Genomic DNA, 17,810 nt, shown 5'->3' on the forward strand with positions numbered 1-17,810 from the left:
GTGAACGTGCGCTTACACATTGCACGTATAACAACTTGTGCTCTGGCTCATTTCTTTGGTTTTGCTGTAGTACAATACTCACCCCAGGATCTCCTCCTGCTGTAATGGCTCCACACAAAGTGTCGTATTAATGCCCATTTTGTAGTCACTGCAAAAAATAGAAAAGTCCTATAATGGGCAACACTGCACGGATCTCAGACATTTATGGTACATTTATAGGATCTGACACGGTTGTCTGAAAGGTGCAGATTCCAGAGATGGGACCCAAACCTATATTAAAGAACTGGGTCACAGACGCCCCTTTTGACTGTGGCTGAGAACTTGGATCTCATCCTTTGGGCTCGTTCACATGACCGTAATTTCAGTTCAAGTAATGTACATGAAAAAAAAGGACAGCACTCGGACTAAAGTTGTTCAAATCTGCATGGAAAAAAAAATAAAATCACAGCATGCACTAGTTTCAACCAAAATCCCCTACTTTCATGAGCCATAACTTTTTTATTTTTTTCCTTCAATATATAGATATATGAGGGCTGTCTTTTCATAAGGATGAGTTGTAGTTTTGAATGACAATTTATTTTACCATATAATGTACTGGGAAATGGGGAAAATAAATATCCAAGTACGGTGAAATGGTGAAAAACAAAGCAACTCTGCCATTGTTTGGGGGGTTTTGATGTGCGGAAAGATGCTTCTTTACGATTGCAGTGATACTAAAGCAGCTTTTTTTTTTTTTATTTAAGAGGTGGAAAAAATTCAGTAAATTATAACAAAAATAAAATACATATGTCTGTATACACACATAAAAAATATATACACTCACAACTGGATTGCAATATAGAGTCAAAATAATGTTCTCTTGTGAATTCCAGTCATTTAGGAGGACTAAGATGGCTGTGGTGGAGGGCGACAGTAGGCCCCTGACTGCCATGATAATCCATCGGCACTTTATGATTCTCTTGCAATAGGGGCAATCGCGCCATTTAAATACGACTGTTAGTGATTGACAGCGGCATTTTAATAGTTAATCAGTATTCGGAGCTAGCTCCATTCACGGTTGTTACAGACAGATACCGGTGGTGTGACAATCTGGGATCCATGTGTCCTACGTCCGGGAGGGGTTAAGAAGAGAGTGTTCTCAGGGTTTCCTTTGTGTTAATCTTACACACCTAAATACATACTGATGGTGAATTTAAATTATGAGCCCCATTGGGGACAGAGATGCAGATAATATCTATCTATGGAATATGTTGTAGCTATGGAAGCAAACAGTCAATGCTTTTCTGAATCTGTCCATTTAACATAAGGATGCTATAGGCAGTGTCATTGCAGGCCTATCAGTCAATATGAAACCTATAACTCTTGTAAAATATAGTTTCATTAGCTTTTTTGCCACTTTCACTTATAGCTGTACAGACATTATGATCCCTCTCCTCATTGGGCTCACAATGTACATTTCCAATCAGTATGTCTTTGGATTGTGGGAGGAAACCGGAGAACCCGGAGGAAACCCACGCAAACATGGTGGTGATTTGAACCAAAGACCCCAGAGCTGCTGAGCCCTGTAAAGATGTGGTATTACATGGGTGGTCCCTTGGTATTACAATACAGGAGGCCCCTCTTCTAGAAGGTGCATACGCCCTAATAACTCACCTCATTTGCAATTGATTTAACCGCAGCAATTTTCCCAAACGCTTGTTGTCCAAGGTCCAAATACGAAGGAACTCAGGAGAAGGAATCCCAAGAGCATCAAAAACTGTTAATGTCATGATCTGAACAGAGGAAGAAATAATGAAAAAGGATAAATATCTGAAAATCACATTGGATAATGCTAAGAAAACATGGAAGATCTATTCAACCGATTTGCTTTTGACATAAGGCAATTCACAAGTATTAGTTGCTGATGTGCAGATACCTGTAATTTAAGGTCCTGGAGTGAAGCATCCTTGGATATCTCTATGTGGCACACAAAGCAGAGGTCAGACTCCACGTCTTCATGGACCGAATTATCTGTGAAATGTACAGAAAGTAGAATCTTGTCTGAAGGACTGCTTGTATTCTGTAATCTGGAACAAAAGGACTAGACAAAACAAAGAAAGCTGCCCAAGAAGCCTACCTCCAGAAGGGTTTAGCTGCAGTGCAGCAGCATGAGTGCTCACATGATTTACAGAAGTTTGCTGAGTCTTTGGACAGTACAGCCATATTGGTAACTTCAGGAAGCCCTATGAGGAAGTGACCAAATACAATCACATCTCTTATATGTTATTATAGAAAAATCAATGAGATAACGAAGTTAGAAGTACAAATACTGACCTTAGGTGGAAGTCTTCCTTCTGTTATAACAAAAATGTCCCCAGATCGAATTTTTAGATCCTTCAATGAAGAGTCCTGAAAATGCAAAATAATAAGGGTAAAAAATATATTAGAAGTACTTACTTCTCTGGAAGGTTTCGGGTTATGACCTTCTAATAATAATAATAATATTTATTTATATAGCGCCAACATATTCCGCAGCGCTTTACAGTTAAACAGTTTTAAACACAACATTCATAAGTAACGGTGTTAACAATAACATAATGATTAAAGCAAAATAAAGCAACCCTGCTGGTAAGAGCTTACAATCTACAATGAGGTGGGTGAGATACAAAGTACAGGAGCTTATCTACAATGATGGTCCAGCCATATTCAGGGGGTGGGGGGATAGATGGGGATAGTGAATGGGCTACACACGAACGCTCTTACACATAAAATGACTTTGATTAGGGAAAGTGGTAGGCCGCTCTGAACAAATGTGTTTTGAGGGAGCGCCTAAAACTATGCAAGTTGTGGATAGTACTAATTTCTTGAGGTAGAGCATTCCAGAGGATTGGCGCAGTGTGGGAGAAGTCTTGGAGTCAGGAGTGGGAGGTACGGATTAGTGCAGAGGTTAGTCGAAAGTCATTTCCAGAGCGCAGCGGTCGGTTAGGCCGATAGTCAGAAATGAGGGAGGAGATATATGGGGGTGCCGCACTGTGGAGAGCTTTGTGGGTGAGAGCAAGTACTTTGAATTGGACCCTATAATGAATGGGCAGCCAGTGTAATGACTGGCGAAGAGCGGACGCGTCCGAGTACCGATGAGCCAGTTGGATGATTTTCAGATAGAGAGCGGACATGATGTTGGAGAATGCGGACAGTCAGTGGCGTTCTGTAGTACAGCGGAGGTAAGGTCAGGGGAGGATGTGTATAGTTGTGGGTCATCAGCATAAAGATGGTACTGAAAGCCAAATCTGCTGATGGTCTGTCCAATTGGGGCTGTGTAGGGGGAAAAGAGAAGGGGGCCAAGGACTGAGCCCTGAGGTACCCCGACAGTGAGAGGAAGAGGAGATGAAGTGGAGCCGGAGAACAGAATCCTGAAGGAGCGGTCAGAAAGATAAAATGATAACCTGGAGGGCAGTGTCCTTAATGCCTAGTGATTGGAGCCTAGAGAAGACCAGAATAACATAAGCAGCTTTTGATTCAAACATTTAAGAACATATTTCTACTTTCTTTTGAATATCTACTGAGTTCTGACTTAAACAAAATGCAGGAAAAGATGCATGAGTGAAGGCGCACATACTCTGACCTTTTTAGTGTGAAAAGAAATGATCGCCTGACTTCCATTTTTTTTTTTAAATCATGCTGTTTACAAGAACAACCTTCACACTATAGATTCCTGTGGTGGGAAGGGGATTCTTTTGTATCTACACTTAGCGCGTTTGTTTAGGTACCTCCTTTTTTGCGCTGGACTGAAATATATGTTGTCCTTCACATAGGTAACTAAAATAATAGTGGTGGGGGGCCGACATCCGTCACCCCCAACAATCAGCTGTTTTCAGTTCTGGCAGTGCCCAGATGTAGACAGTGAAGGTCTTTGAATAGTATAGATCCGTTCACTACGCGGTGTCCATTTCCAGAAACTGAAGCTCAGCGCCTATTCCTTTTTGCATTGTGCTCTTTCGATCTGGTCACCGCTTACATCTGGCCACTGTCTGCTGGAGCGGCTAGCCACTGACTGGTGGTGTCAGATCTCCACTGATGCGATACTGATTACCTATCCACTGGATCAGTCATCAATTTACTAAGACTGGTAAATCCCTTTTAAAATGTTGACAGTGCATATGGCGCATATGTAGGAATCATAAGAAGAAACGACGTGACTGATGACAAAGAAGGATAAAAAGGAGCAAAAAAATGCAAAAGTCACAGTATACAAAGGAAGCAACAACTGGTGCCTGTACCTCTTCAGTCACAGCATCTCCAGCTTCATAACACCAGTCCATCTTTCTTAGGTGCCAGCCTGCGTCCCCTAAAAAGAAGGGAGGAAAAAAAAAAGCTAAAATGAATCAAAAGCTTCAAAACTAAAATTGTAGCTTTACTGAACTGAATGATGTTGAGGAATTTCGAGACCCTGAGAAGTATTATTAAAAAGGTTTTTGTTTAAATAGCTCCTATGTCGTATTAACCCATATGTGTATGTATGTATAACCTGTCTATACTGTACACAGTCCGCCATATACAAAACCTCATGGAATATAGCCCGTTTTGACATTTTTTATGCAAAATTGCTTTTTATACTTTTCCTAAACGAACATTAATGAACATTATAAAAAGGGTAAAGCTTAGATTCATCCTTGCATCCTCATTATATGGTTTATCCATTTAGTTGATCTCGATAAAAAAATTAAAGACGTTTCTGGCCTGTATTATGGATCAAAGGTGATCTGGTGATTGGCGCTGTATGATCTACCGTATATAATATAGAATGTGCTGATCTGGGGTCAAAGTGGCAAAATGTATCTATGTATCGTTACAAAGTGACACACATCAGGTTGCTGGGGGAAGGGGTATGGGGAACACGTGATTATTATATTTAACACATTCTCATTTCTCACCTGGTAAGCCTGCTCTCAGCAGCATCTGATCCAAGCACTGAAACAAAACAGAATTAAATAAATAATTCCAAGCAACGACCTGATGACTAAAACTCAGCCACCATTTTGACAATGTACTTCTTGTACTTTTGAATGACAGCAATCATTTCACCATATAATACACTGATAAAAATTGGGAGAATTTATTTTAAATGGGGTGAAATAGTGAAGGACAAAAAAAAAATTGACACTTTTTGAGTTTTGCTTTTGGGATGTTCATTTCTGGTAAAATGACTCTTCAGGGCCATATTATTGGTATTTCTGCTAAATTGCACAGTTATTTTTTAGATTTTAGTGGCTAGAATTTGCTTTTAGAACCTTATAAATTAAAAATTGTTTATCTGTCTCGCCATCATCTGAGATTCATAACTATTTTGATTTGGTCAATGGAGCTATATAAAGACTTATTTTTTTGTGTGGTGAGCTTTAATTTTGTGGGGATCACGTGGTGTTTTTATAATTGCTTCATTTTATTTTTTTTTGGGGGGGAAATTGCTACAACTGAAAAACAGCAATTCTGGTGTCTCAATATTTTTTTTTACTTTACAGCATTTATTTTACAAGTTAAATAAGTTTATATTTTGACAGAGCAAACTTTTATGAAATATGAAATATAATAATTTGGTTAATTACTTTTATTCTTAATCTAGGTAAAGGGGGTGATTCAACGTTGAATTTTATTTATTTTTTTTAACTTGAAGCTGCGATCCTTTGTTCTATATACTGCAATGCAGCTGTATTGCAGTATATAGTGAAAATGATTGTCTCCTGAAGCAACTTGTAATCGTTCTGCAGTCTACATGTCTCACACAGGAGTAACCCGCCTGTTCTGGGCTACTCCTGTATGAAATGTAATAACCGCTTTCTCTGTTTGCACAGCAGAATTATACAGAGCTCAAGAATATAGAGGACTATATGGCAGCAGATTTACTAGTCCTCTAGGGATAATCTCCTGCTGAAAACAGTAACTTTATTAAAACTACCTCAAGCAGCCCAGTAAGAGACACATCACTGGAATCCGGGCTCTGTCTCTACGTTATGCTGCTCTCAGATTAGGTGGCAAAAAACTGGTTGACAGATTTCCTAATAAATCTACCCTAGAGCACATCTAGAACTACAAAGGGACTGCAAATGATTTCCATTCAGCAAGATATACCTTCTTTACTGTTAGACTTTCATCCAGGATAATGTCTTGTTCCTGTCCCTCCTGAAGATCACTTCCAAGGATAAAAGATAAGAAGACCTGTGGATACATACAACATACAAATAATGTAGCTAATACAACAGGTTCAAAATTGCTTAGTGCGGACACTCATATTTCCAATGGTTCATCAGAGCCATCTGAGACTTAAGTTCCAAAATGAGAGCTCAATGGTGCCCAATCTTGCCATCCATTTATATCCATAAATCAGAAAGAAAACATTAGAATGGGTACTGTAACCTATTAGTTATTGTGTGATGTACAAATGCAATGTGAACAAGGTACCTAGATGCCTCCATTTATAATCTACCAACACTAAACTAGCAATATCAATATATTATAGGGCATTAAAATCAATAGACCAGTGAAAGTACTTGGATTTTTCTGTACCTCCCATTGACTAAAAGGCTATATTCACATCAATTCGATTTGGCTGTTAAGGCGAGTGGTTTTTCACGTAGAATGAAAGTCCGCATTAAAAAAATAAAAAATTGCAGCATGCATTATACGCTTACACATTTTGGATGAGACCTATACAAGTCCATAGATGAGCTATAAAAAATAAAAATCGGATCCCATACAGATCAACCGTTTGGCATCAGATATTTGTGGACCTTATACAAAGCATAGGAAACGGTTTTTGGATATCTCATTCACTGAAAAAAAAATTAGTAATATATATACTGTATATATATATATATATATATATATATATATATATATATATATATATATATATATATATATATATATATATATATATATATATATATATATATACAAGAGAGGAGAGTGGAGAGGAGAAGGGAGAAAAAAATGGAAATATAGATGACAATACAGATGAAAGATCATCAAGGTAGACACACCGTAAGTTCATCTTTGGAAGCTAAACATCTCATAATTGCCTCATATTAGGAAAAAACACCTTCCCAACTCCACGTACACCATACTTATACACCACACTCTAGCAATCAGTAAGGTTTGCAGATGTCGGGTGCCAGCAATATGGCTTTTACGGTACGTCAACTGCATACACAATAAACGTTGTACAGCATTTTAAACAATCTTCCAGATGACGGATATCAGACGATGGCATAGATGGAGTATAAGCTGGTACCCCTTGTTGATCGCAAAATTATTGCGCTTGTCTATACATATTACAATTCCACTGAATCCAAAATGAACTATTTTGTAAAAAAACTGGTGATCAGCTGTAAGTAACCGTGACCAAGACATGCATGCGCCCAAATAGTAGAATATAACTTTAATACATGATTTATATTACACACCTAATGACTATTGGACTAAAAAAAAAAAAAATTAAACATGTACCTCTGAGGCCTTAGGCGCTCTGCCTCTACACAGACCCAAAATGCTCCCAGCTTTAATATCAGCCTCCTGCAGTGTGACATCCTCAGAAACTGGGAAAAAGGAGAAATGTTTATTAAAGAGGTTTTCCAGAACTTACATATTGATGACCTATTCCAATAACAAATCATTTGGGAATACAAAACCCCAGACCCCCAATGACTAACTGCTTGCAGATTTAGCGGTGGCCAGATGTACGCACTGTATAGAATCATAACAGCGCAGATCCATAACTAGAGATGAGCAAATATTTCAATATTCGGTTCGGATTACGATTGCCGTATTTGCAATATTCGCCGAACGCCACTGGAGTCGATAGGAGTGATCATCATACATAAAATCGGCACAAATATGGCACATTTGGATGAGGCGATCGTTTTCCCGAACATATTCGCTCATCTCTATCCTTAAACTGTGTATTGGCCATTCTGCTGTACTGCAGCTCCCATTTACTTTAATTACCATCTGGTCCTGGAAAGTTTATTTAAATAAACACTGTCACCCCCTCCAGCCGTTATAAACTAAAAGAGCCACCCTGTGCAGCAGTAATGCTGCATTCTAACAAGGTGGCTCTTTTAGTTTTTGCTTCTGTTATTCCCTCAATAAAGCGTTTTATAATTTTCCCCAAATACCTATCTTTAGCCAGGGAGGCAGGTCTGAAGCCCCCTCTTTGAAGTGCCCAACTGCCGTCAGTCATCTCTTTTGGGGCGCTGGTCGCCGCCCCTTCAGCGCTGTTTACGTCTGAAATCCGGCGCCTGCACTGTGTGTGCCTGCCAGGGGCAGGCGCATTGAGTAGTGGCCGTCATAGCTCAGATGCCCTGTTCCTGACGGCGCCTGTGCGGGCAGTGCGGCCACCCTGTAGCTGAATTCCAGCCCCACACTGTGCATAATGCATAACACACTGCGGGGCGGGGATTCAGTAACAGGGTGGCCGCACTGCCCACGCAGGCGCCGTCAGGAACCCGGCATCTGAGCTATGACGGCCACTACTCAATGCGCCTGCCCCTGGCAGGCACGCACAGCGCAGGCGCCGGATTTCAGACGTAAACAACGCTGAAGGGGCGGCGACCAGCGCCCCAGAAGAGATGACTGACGGCAGTTGGGCGCTTCAAAGAGAAGGCTTCAGACCTGCCTCCCCGGCTAAAGATAGGTATTTGGGGAAAATTATATAAAGCTTTATTGAGGGAATAACAGAAGCAAAAACTAAAAGAGACAACTTGTTAGAATGCAGCATTACTGCTGCACAAGGTGGCTCTTTTAGTTTATAACGGCTGGAGGGGGTGACAGTGGCCCTTTAAGATAAAGAAAAAGCTTCACTAGCGACTAAATGATAAAATTTATCTATTCAACTGCCATTAAGTGTCAATGCTCTCTCCTAGACTGTCCTCCTACCATTGTTCTTTAATGCTACAACACTACAGTCTTGGCCAAAAGTTTTGAGACTGATAATAATTTTGGCTTTCACATGGTTCGCTGCTTCAGTGTTTTTAGATCTTTTAGTCAGATATTCCTATGGTTCCTGAAGTATCAGTATTTCATAAGCTTTTAAACTTTTATTAATAAATACATCAAGTTTATGCAAAGATTCAATATTTACAGCATTGTCCCTTATGTATCAAGACTTCTGGCCTTCGCCCTTACATGTTGGATATCAGCTTCTGGGCTAAATCATAACTGATGACATCCCATTTTTTCTAATCGGTGCTTGGAGTTTATCACAATTTTTGGCCACCCGTTTTTTGAGGACTGACCACAGGTTGTTAATGGGATTGAGAACTGGAGCGTTTCATGGCCATGTACCCAAAATTTAAATGTTTTGTTTATCCAGCCTCTTAATTATCACTTTTGTCTTGTGACATGGACTCCATCATGCTGGAAAAAGCATTATTCATCACCAAATTGCTTCTAGATAATTTGGAGACGTCGCTCCTTGAGTATGTCTGCCATTCATAAATCATGTTGAGATCCAAAGACAGAAACATAATGACTAAATACCTTGCAGTAAATAAATAAATAGCAGGGTGCATGAAAATAATATACGGAACTTAGTTAGCATGTTTTTTGATTAAAAATAAAATGCGAAAGCCATCTCGCCTCTTCACGGTGACCGTAACTGGGACAGTAAAAAACAGGATTTTCGGTTGCTTACTGTAAAATCTGTTTCTCGGAGCCTTCATTGGGGGACACAGGAAACCATGGGTGTACATGCTGCTGCCACTAGGAGGCTGCCACTATGCAAATAAAAAAGTTAGCTCCTCCTCCGCAGTGTACACCCTACCGACAGGAACTAGGATATTCAGTTAGTGAGAAAGCAGTAGGAGAAGCAACGTGTAAAAGAGAAAGAAAACTCAAACTTTAACAATCTACTATATAATTGTCTAAGGATCACTTCGGTCTGTCTGTCTGTCATGGATATTCATTGGTCGCGACCTCTGTCTGTCATGGAAATCCAAGTCGCTGATTGGTCGTGGCAAAACGCCCACAACCATTGCCACGACCAATCAGCGACGGGCATAGTCCGTCGGCAAAATGGCCGCTCCTTCCTCCCCGCAGTCATTGCCCGCTCCGTACTCCCCTCCAGTCAGCCCTCACACAGGGTTAATGCCAGCGTTAATGGACCGCGGTGTAACACTCCATTAACACAGCTATTAACCCTGTGTGACCAACTTTTTACTATTGATGCTGCGTATGCAACAACTCCTTGAATGAACGTCTTAACCTGCAGTCTGGAAGCGATCTTTCGTTGGAATAGTACTGACAATGCAGACACTTGTCCCTTGAGCGAGCCTAGGGCAAGGCCTGACTCTAAACCTGATTGGAGGAACTCCTGAATGGACGGAATGGAAAACACCAGAGGGGATCATCCATGCGCATTGCACCATGAGAAGAAAGTCCGCCAGGTGCGATGATAAATGCGCATGGATGCGGGTTTCCTAGCACTAATCATGGTAGAAGACACCAATGACATGGTAGAAGACTGGAGAGAATCCGGCTTGGGCTAAAATCCTGGATTCAACGACAACGCCATCAGGGCCCTGGAGTTCTGGTGGCAAATCGGGCCCTGTGAGAGAAGATCCATGCGATCTGGAAGCCGCCAGGGAACATCGGCGACCATTTGGACGAGTTCCGCGTACCATGCTCGGCGCAGCCAGTCCGGCGCGACAAGGATCACCAGTCTCCTCTCTGCCCTGATCTTCTTGATGACCCTCGGGAGCAGGCGAAGAGGAGGAAAGATGTACGGCAGTTGGAACCGATGCCACGACAGAACCAGAGCATCTGCTCCTGTCAAGGTGAAAATATATGTTTTTATACTCTTTTTTACTTTATGTATTCTTATGCTGTGAAACAATAAGTTTTTCCCCTTCATGCTTATTAATGCACATGTAATTGTATTTAAGATGGCTGCCAGTATTCACCTTTGCCCCACTTTCACTCGGCTGAAGGAACAAGTTACACATACCAGAAGGACAAGTATCATTTCTCTTGAAATGATACTTAAAGCGATGTGGACAAGATGTGGACAAAGGAAGATTCATCAGATGACGTCAGAGCCAACCAGAAGGACTGAATACTAGATACATTGCTTAAACCCCTGCATATCCCCGCCCTCTGCACACCTTCCCCCAATAGATCATGTAATGTTGTGTATCAGGAAAACAGGATTTTTGGTTGCTTACCGTAAAATCTGTTTCTTGAAGCCTCCATTGGGGGACACAGGAACCATGGGTGTATGCTGCTGCCACTAGGAGGCTGACACTATGCAAATAAAAAAGTTAGCTCCTCCTCTGCAGTGTACACCCCACCGACTGGCATTATACTCTTCAGTTAGTGAGAAAGCAGTAGGAGAAAAGAACAAGGTTGAAAAACCATAACCACAAACTTGAGAACTGTAAACGTGAGAACAGTCATAAAACAGATAACAGAAACATTGGGAGGGAGCTGTGTCCCCCAATGGAGGCTTCAAGAAACAGATATTACGGTAAGCAACCAAAAATCCTGTTTTCTTTATCGCCTCTCATTGGGGGACACAGGAACCATGGGACGTCCCAAAGCAGTCCCACGGGTGGGAAAGACAGACTTCCATCAGTTCAGAGGACTCACCACTGCCGCCTGCAAGATCCTTCTGCCTAGGCCGGCGTCCGCCGAAGCGTAGGTATGGACCTTGTAAAATTTGGCGAACGTGTGGATGGAAGACCAAGTTGCCGCTTTGCAAAGCTGTAAGGCGGAAGCCCTGTGGTGCACCGCCCAGGAGGCGCCGACTGCCCGGGTAGAGTGAGCCTTAATCCCAGGAGGGGGCACTCTGTTCTTGACCCGGTAAGCCTCCAAAATTGCCAATCTGATCCAGCGAGCAATAGTCGCTTTAGAAGCCGGTTGGCCTCTGCGCGTGCCATCAGGAATGACGAAAAAGGAATCCGTCTTCCGGAAAGTGGACGTTCTGTCCAGATAGATCCTCACTGCCCTGACGAGGTCCAGCTTGTTCAATGATCGCTCCAGAGGATGAGTCGGAACTGGACAAAAGGAAGGTAGAACGATGTCCTCGTTGAGGTGGAAGGTGGAAACCACCTTAGGAAGAAAGGAAGGTGGGAGCCGGAAGACCACCTTGTCCTGGTGAATGACCAAAAACGGAGGGCGGCAAGACAGGGCCGCCAACTCGGAAACGCGGCGAATAGACGTGATGGCCACAAGAAAGGTCACCTTCCAAGATAGAACTGATAGAGGAATCTCCCTAAGAGGTTCAAAGGGGGAAACCCTCAGAACGTCCAGTACCAGGTTTAAGTCCCATGCCTCCACAGGGGCCCTGTACGGCGGGACAGCATGGGCTACCCCTTGAAAGAAGGTCTTAACTTGTGGCCGAGAGGCCAAGGTCTTCTGAAAGAGGATGGAAAGCGCAGAGACCTGACCCTTCAGGGAGCTAAGCGCCAGGCCCGAATCCAGTCCTGCCTGAAGGAAGGCCAAAAGAGAAGGCAGGGAAAAAACCATAGGCGGAACGCGGTTGGACTCGCACCAACGGAAGTAAGCCTTCCAGGTGCGGTAGTAGATCCTGGAAGACGAAGGCTTCCGAGCCTGAATCATAGTGTGAATCACCCGGTCCGAGAGGCCGGACGCTCTTAAAACCGCGGTCTCAACAGCCACGCCGTTAAACTGAGCGACCGAGAATTCGGGTGGCAGATCGGACCTTGGGACAGCAGATCGGGCCTGTCTGGAAGGCGCCAGGGAGCGTCCGCGAGAAGGTTGACGAGCTCCGCGAACCAAGCTCTCCTGGGCCAATCCGGGGCGATCAGGATGACCGGCACCCCTTCCGCTTTGATTTTCTTCAACAGCTTGGGAAGTAATGGAAGGGGTGGGAACAGGTAGGGCAGCTCGAACTGTGACCAAGGAATGGCCAGAGCATCGACGTCCACTGCGAGAGGATCGCGGGACCTGGAGACGAACTGCGGAACCTTCCTGTTGATTCGAGACGCCGTGAGATCCACATCCGGAGTCCCCCATCGAAGGCAAATCTGATGGAAGACCTCCGGATGCAAGGACCATTCCCCTGCCGCGAGGCCCTCGCGGCTGAGGAAGTCGGCGGCCCAGTTGTCCACGCCGGGGATATGCACCGCGGATATCACCGGAACCGTTGCCTCTGCCCAAAGGAGGATCTTGGATACCTCGGCAAGGGCCAAGGAGCTCCGGGTCCCCCCCTGATGGTTGACATACGCCACAGCCGTGGCGTTGTCCGTCTGGATCCGGACTGGAAGGCCCCTGAGGATCCTTTCCCAGTGGCGGAGGGACAGAAAGATGGCCCGAATCTCGAGGACATTGATTGGCAGAGTTGACTCCTGCAACGACCAACGGCCCTGAACCGTCAGGTGGCGAAAAACCGCACCCCAGCCGATCAGGCTGGCGTCCGTTGTCACCACCTGCCAGTGAACTGGAAGGAAGGACCTGCCCTGGGAGATGAGAGGTGACATCAGCCACCAGTTGAGGGACCGCTTGACCCGAGAAGAGAGCATGATCGGCCGATCCAGGGAGAAGACAGACCTGTCCCACTGAGACAGAATGGCTTGCTGAAGGGGTCGCGAATGAAATTGGGCGAAGGGAATCGCTTCCAAGGTAGCCACCATCCTCCCCAAAACCTTCATGGCCGATCGGAGGGAGGGAGGCCGAGGACCCTGGAGCAAGCGTATGTCCCGACAAAGAGTGGATCTCTTGTCCTTGGGAAGGAAGACTCTGCTCTGACGAGTGTCGAAAAGCATGCCCAGAAAGATGATGCGCTGAGAAGGAATAAGGCAGGACTTCTTCCGGTTGACCAGCCACCCGAAACGGGCTAAGGTGTCGAGAACAATGGACAGGCTTTCGTGGGCCTGAGCAAAGGACTGAGCCTTGATGAGAATGTCGTCGAGGTATGGAAATAGGACCAGGCCTCTGACTCTCAATATTGCCATCAGCGCCGCCATGATCTTCGTGAACACCCTTGGAGCGGTTGCGAGACCGAACGGCAGGGCGACGAATTGAAAGTGTTCCTGTTGTACTGCGAAGCGCAGGAAACGGTGATGTCCGGGAAATACCGGGACATGGAGGTAGGCGTCCTGGATATCTATTGAGCATAGAAATTCCTGGGCCTCCATGGAAGCAATTACTGAACGAAGGGATTCCATCCTGAAGTGTCTCAGGCGAACTCTCCTGTTCAGCAATTTGAGGTCCAGAATGGGGCGAACCTTGCCGTCTTTTTTCGGTACCACAAAAAGGTTCGAGTAGAAACCCGTGAACCGTTCTTTCTCTGGGACGGGGACGATTACCCCGGATTTGAGCAGAGAAGCGATGGCTGCGAAGAAGCCCGGAACTAGAGCGGGATCTCTTGGAGGACGGGATTGGAAGAAACGATCCCTGGGTCGGGAGGCGAACTCTATCTTGTATCCCGAGGATACAACTTCCCTGACCCATGCGTCCTCCACTGCGGAAATCCAGACGTCCCTGAAGAAGAGAAGACGGCCGCCCAACCTGGGAGGTGGGCTGGGGTCTTGCCGAGAGTCATGCCGAGGTGGATCTTCCAGTCCTGGGCCTGGAGGATCTACCCTGGGAATAGCGAGGACGCCAGGACGGAGTGGGCCTAAAGGACACCGCCTTCTTCTCCTGACGTGCCTGTGGCCTCTGTTGCTGCTGGGAAAAGGAGTTTGACGCAGCGAAGCGACGAAAGGGCCGAAAAGAGCGAAACTGCCGTCTAGGAGGAGGGCGACGAGGCTTAGCCTGGGGGAGAAGAGAACTTGTACCCCCGGTGGCGTCCTTAATGATTTGATCCAGCTGGGAACCAAAGAGACGAGAGCCCTGGAAGGGCAGACTAGTGAGGGACTTTTTAGAAGATAAATCCGCCTGCCAGGCCTTGAGCCAAACGGTGCGGCGGATGGCAACGGCATTGCTGGAAGCCTGAGCCGCACAAGACGCGACATCCAGGGAGGCAGAGACCAGGTATTCACCGGCGTGGGAAATCTGGTTGGCAAGCTCCGCTAGTTGCATGGGAGGCGCCCCGTCCAGGATACCTCGACGGAGTTCTTTGGCCCATTTGGAGATGGATTTAGAAACCCAAGTGGAAGCAAAAGCTGGGCATATGGCCGCTGCAGCCGCTTCAAAAGCTGACTTCGCAAAGGATTCTATAGCCCTATCGTTAGAGTCCTTCAGAGATGCTCCGCCTGACAGAGGAAGCACCGTGTTGGTGGACAGCCTGGACACAGGTGGATCCACCGAGGGAGAGACCGTCCAATTGGCGGTAACTTCTGGAGAAAAGGGATATAGCACACCCAGGCGTTTTCCCCTCTGAAAACGCCTAGTGGGGTTCTCTCTCTCTCTGGACATGATTTCCTCGAATTCAGGATGAGGAGCAAAAAACTTGGAAGGTGGTTTGGCCCGTCTAAACGAAACCGCCTGATCTGCGGGTTCCGTAGAGGGATCCTTTATGCCACAAGATTGGTTTACTGCCACAATGAGATTCTGGACCATCTCCCTCATGGTGGCGATTTGGTTAGAATCCAGCTCCGAAATATCCTCCGAGGGCGCATCAGAGTGTGCCTTGCCTGACTCAGGGGAGGAGGGTCGAGGAGATGCCGACCGCAAGGGAGGGCCGAGTGGCGAGATGGAGCGCGAAGAGGACTCAGACCGACGTTCCTGTCTGGACCTTTTGTGGCTTATCAAGGAGGGCTCGGGCGGCGGTTCCTGCGACCCGCTGGCCACGGCAGGGGTCTGCAGGGGTAACCGATCCAGCGCGGACACCAGGGTTTGAGATACCCGTGTTAAATCCGCCACCGATTGTGACAGAGAGGCGGCCCAGCCTGGGATGGGGGGGTCAGTCTCGGGCGGAACAGCCGGGGGATCCTGGGCGGTGGGAACAATCGGGTTGCTGCAGGACTGACACAGCGGGGAGGACTGACCTGAGGGAAGTTTGCTGTTACAGGACGAACATGCAAAGTAGGTGACTAGGGCAGAAGATGAAGAAGTCGGAGGACGAGAGCGGCCCCCTTTAGAGTTAGACATTTTGAAGAGGTCCCTGAAGAAAATGCCAGCAGGTTAGGGGACAGTGGGGCAGAGGAGGGTGTCAGTCTGCAGTGCAGAGCTACTCACGGCAGACGAAAAGCCCGGATACCAGGAGCTGCAGGAAGATGCTGAGGATCCCCGGCGCAGATGGCGTGCTGCGTCCCCGGACCGAGCGCTCTGCGAAGTTTCCCGGCGCAGGAGCGTGGCAGAATGAAGGAGACTCGTGCCCTAAGCGTCCAGCAGCGGCGTGGAGGAAGGGGCGGAGCCAGACGAGATGGCGCCGGTGGGAGGAGAATGCGGAGTTTGTCGGGCGGGAGAAAGCCCGCCCGATGATACCGGAAGTGGGCGAGCGCGTCACCGGAAGTAGGCCCCGGGGAAAGCCGGGGCCTAAATTAGAAGCCGGTGACCGCCAAAAAGATGGTAATCGCCGGTGCGGCGCAAAAAACAGTGCGGGCGCCGCCCGGCTGATAGGCGCGGCAGCCGCCGCAGGAAAGGGGGGAGCGCCGATGCCGGCGCCGGAAGTAGGCCCGGGAAGAGCCGGGGCCTGTATTAGAAGCCGGCGGCCGCTGGATAGGACCGCGGCCGCGCGTCACCTCCCAAGGTACGGCTGCCGGGGAAAACGGTGCGGCTGCCTGAAGGGGGCCGCGCCGCAAAGATTAAAAGGATGCGGCCGCAGGTAAGGCAGTGCGACTGCCTGTGAAAACGCGGCCGCGGTGGAAAACTGCGGGAAGGAATGGGGCCTAAGTGTCACCCAGATCGGTGGGTCTCGGAAAAAGGTGCGGCCGCAGGTGGAGAAGTGCGGCCGTAGAAATAGCAGTGCGGCTGCCAGTAAGGCACCGCGCTGCTCAAAAGGAAAACTGCGCAGGAAACGTAGGGGATCCACAGGGCCCCCTAACTGATAGGGGCACAAATACTCACCTAACTTCCCATGCCGTCGGTACTAACCTTAAGAAGTGGAAGGTATTAGACGTCCGTGTAGGTGGTGACGGACGTCCTCGTCTCCTCCGACCGACAGGCTCTGGTGGGCGAGTGGGTGGGGGACGGAGCCAGGACCGGACTTCTGAGCACGCTTCTGTGCCAGGATCTTGGTCCTGCTGTGGGATCTATGAGGATACGGGGTGGCAGTACACGCCGTACTCATAGTCCATAATGTGGGAGTACAGGTGTGACTGTTCACCCTGTATCCCTCCGGAAACCTGAAAAGGAACGACGCACATTGAGGTAGATAAGGGTCTAATGAAAGACCCGTGTCCACCTCCTACTGACACTAAGCTAAACTGAAGAGTATAATGCCAGTCGGTGGGGTGTACACTGCAGAGGAGGAGCTAACTTTTTTATTTGCATAGTGTCAGCCTCCTAGTGGCAGCAGCATACACCCATGGTTCCTGTGTCCCCCAATGAGAGGCGATAAAGAAATAAAGTTCAGTTGTTGCTGTGACGTTACACACGAGCATGCAATGAGTTTGAACCAGCATTGTGTCTGACTCATTCTTATCCGGTACCAACATGCTTTTAATCTGATTTGGAATGACTGGTGGATGAAGGGTATTGTCGTGACGACCCCGACAATTTGGCGCAACCAACGTGGGGCGTGGCCCGCGATCCGAGACCGCCTGGACGTCCGTGGACGACACCCGTAGTGGCTGACCTCGAGGACTGATCACCCTCTAAACACGGTAAGTGGAGATCACATACTATGTATGTGTCACACTTGCTAGTGTTTCAGCCATTATTGGTTAGTCTGTGGTCTCCTTGGGTCTGGGGAGTGACCGGTCGAGTGGTGA

General features: G+C 46.7%; 1 protein-coding gene across 1 annotated transcript in view; it reads right to left on the minus strand.

Moving 5' to 3' along the window:
* The window catches only part of USP40 (ubiquitin specific peptidase 40), a 113,858-nt gene that overhangs the window by 16,153 nt on the left and 79,895 nt on the right, over nucleotides 1-17,810 (minus strand). The window contains exons 20-28 of the mRNA XM_069733301.1: nucleotides 7,483-7,571; nucleotides 6,106-6,192; nucleotides 4,911-4,947; nucleotides 4,257-4,324; nucleotides 2,314-2,388; nucleotides 2,117-2,222; nucleotides 1,916-2,010; nucleotides 1,654-1,772; nucleotides 83-148 (exon numbers count right to left, since the gene is read on the minus strand). Coding sequence (XP_069589402.1) covers nucleotides 83-148; nucleotides 1,654-1,772; nucleotides 1,916-2,010; nucleotides 2,117-2,222; nucleotides 2,314-2,388; nucleotides 4,257-4,324; nucleotides 4,911-4,947; nucleotides 6,106-6,192; nucleotides 7,483-7,571 — 742 coding nt within the window. The remainder of the gene's footprint in view (nucleotides 1-82; nucleotides 149-1,653; nucleotides 1,773-1,915; nucleotides 2,011-2,116; nucleotides 2,223-2,313; nucleotides 2,389-4,256; nucleotides 4,325-4,910; nucleotides 4,948-6,105; nucleotides 6,193-7,482; nucleotides 7,572-17,810) is intronic.

Source organism: Ranitomeya imitator, chromosome 7, assembly GCF_032444005.1.
Source record: "Ranitomeya imitator isolate aRanImi1 chromosome 7, aRanImi1.pri, whole genome shotgun sequence".
NCBI classification, from domain to species: domain Eukaryota; kingdom Metazoa; phylum Chordata; class Amphibia; order Anura; family Dendrobatidae; genus Ranitomeya; species Ranitomeya imitator.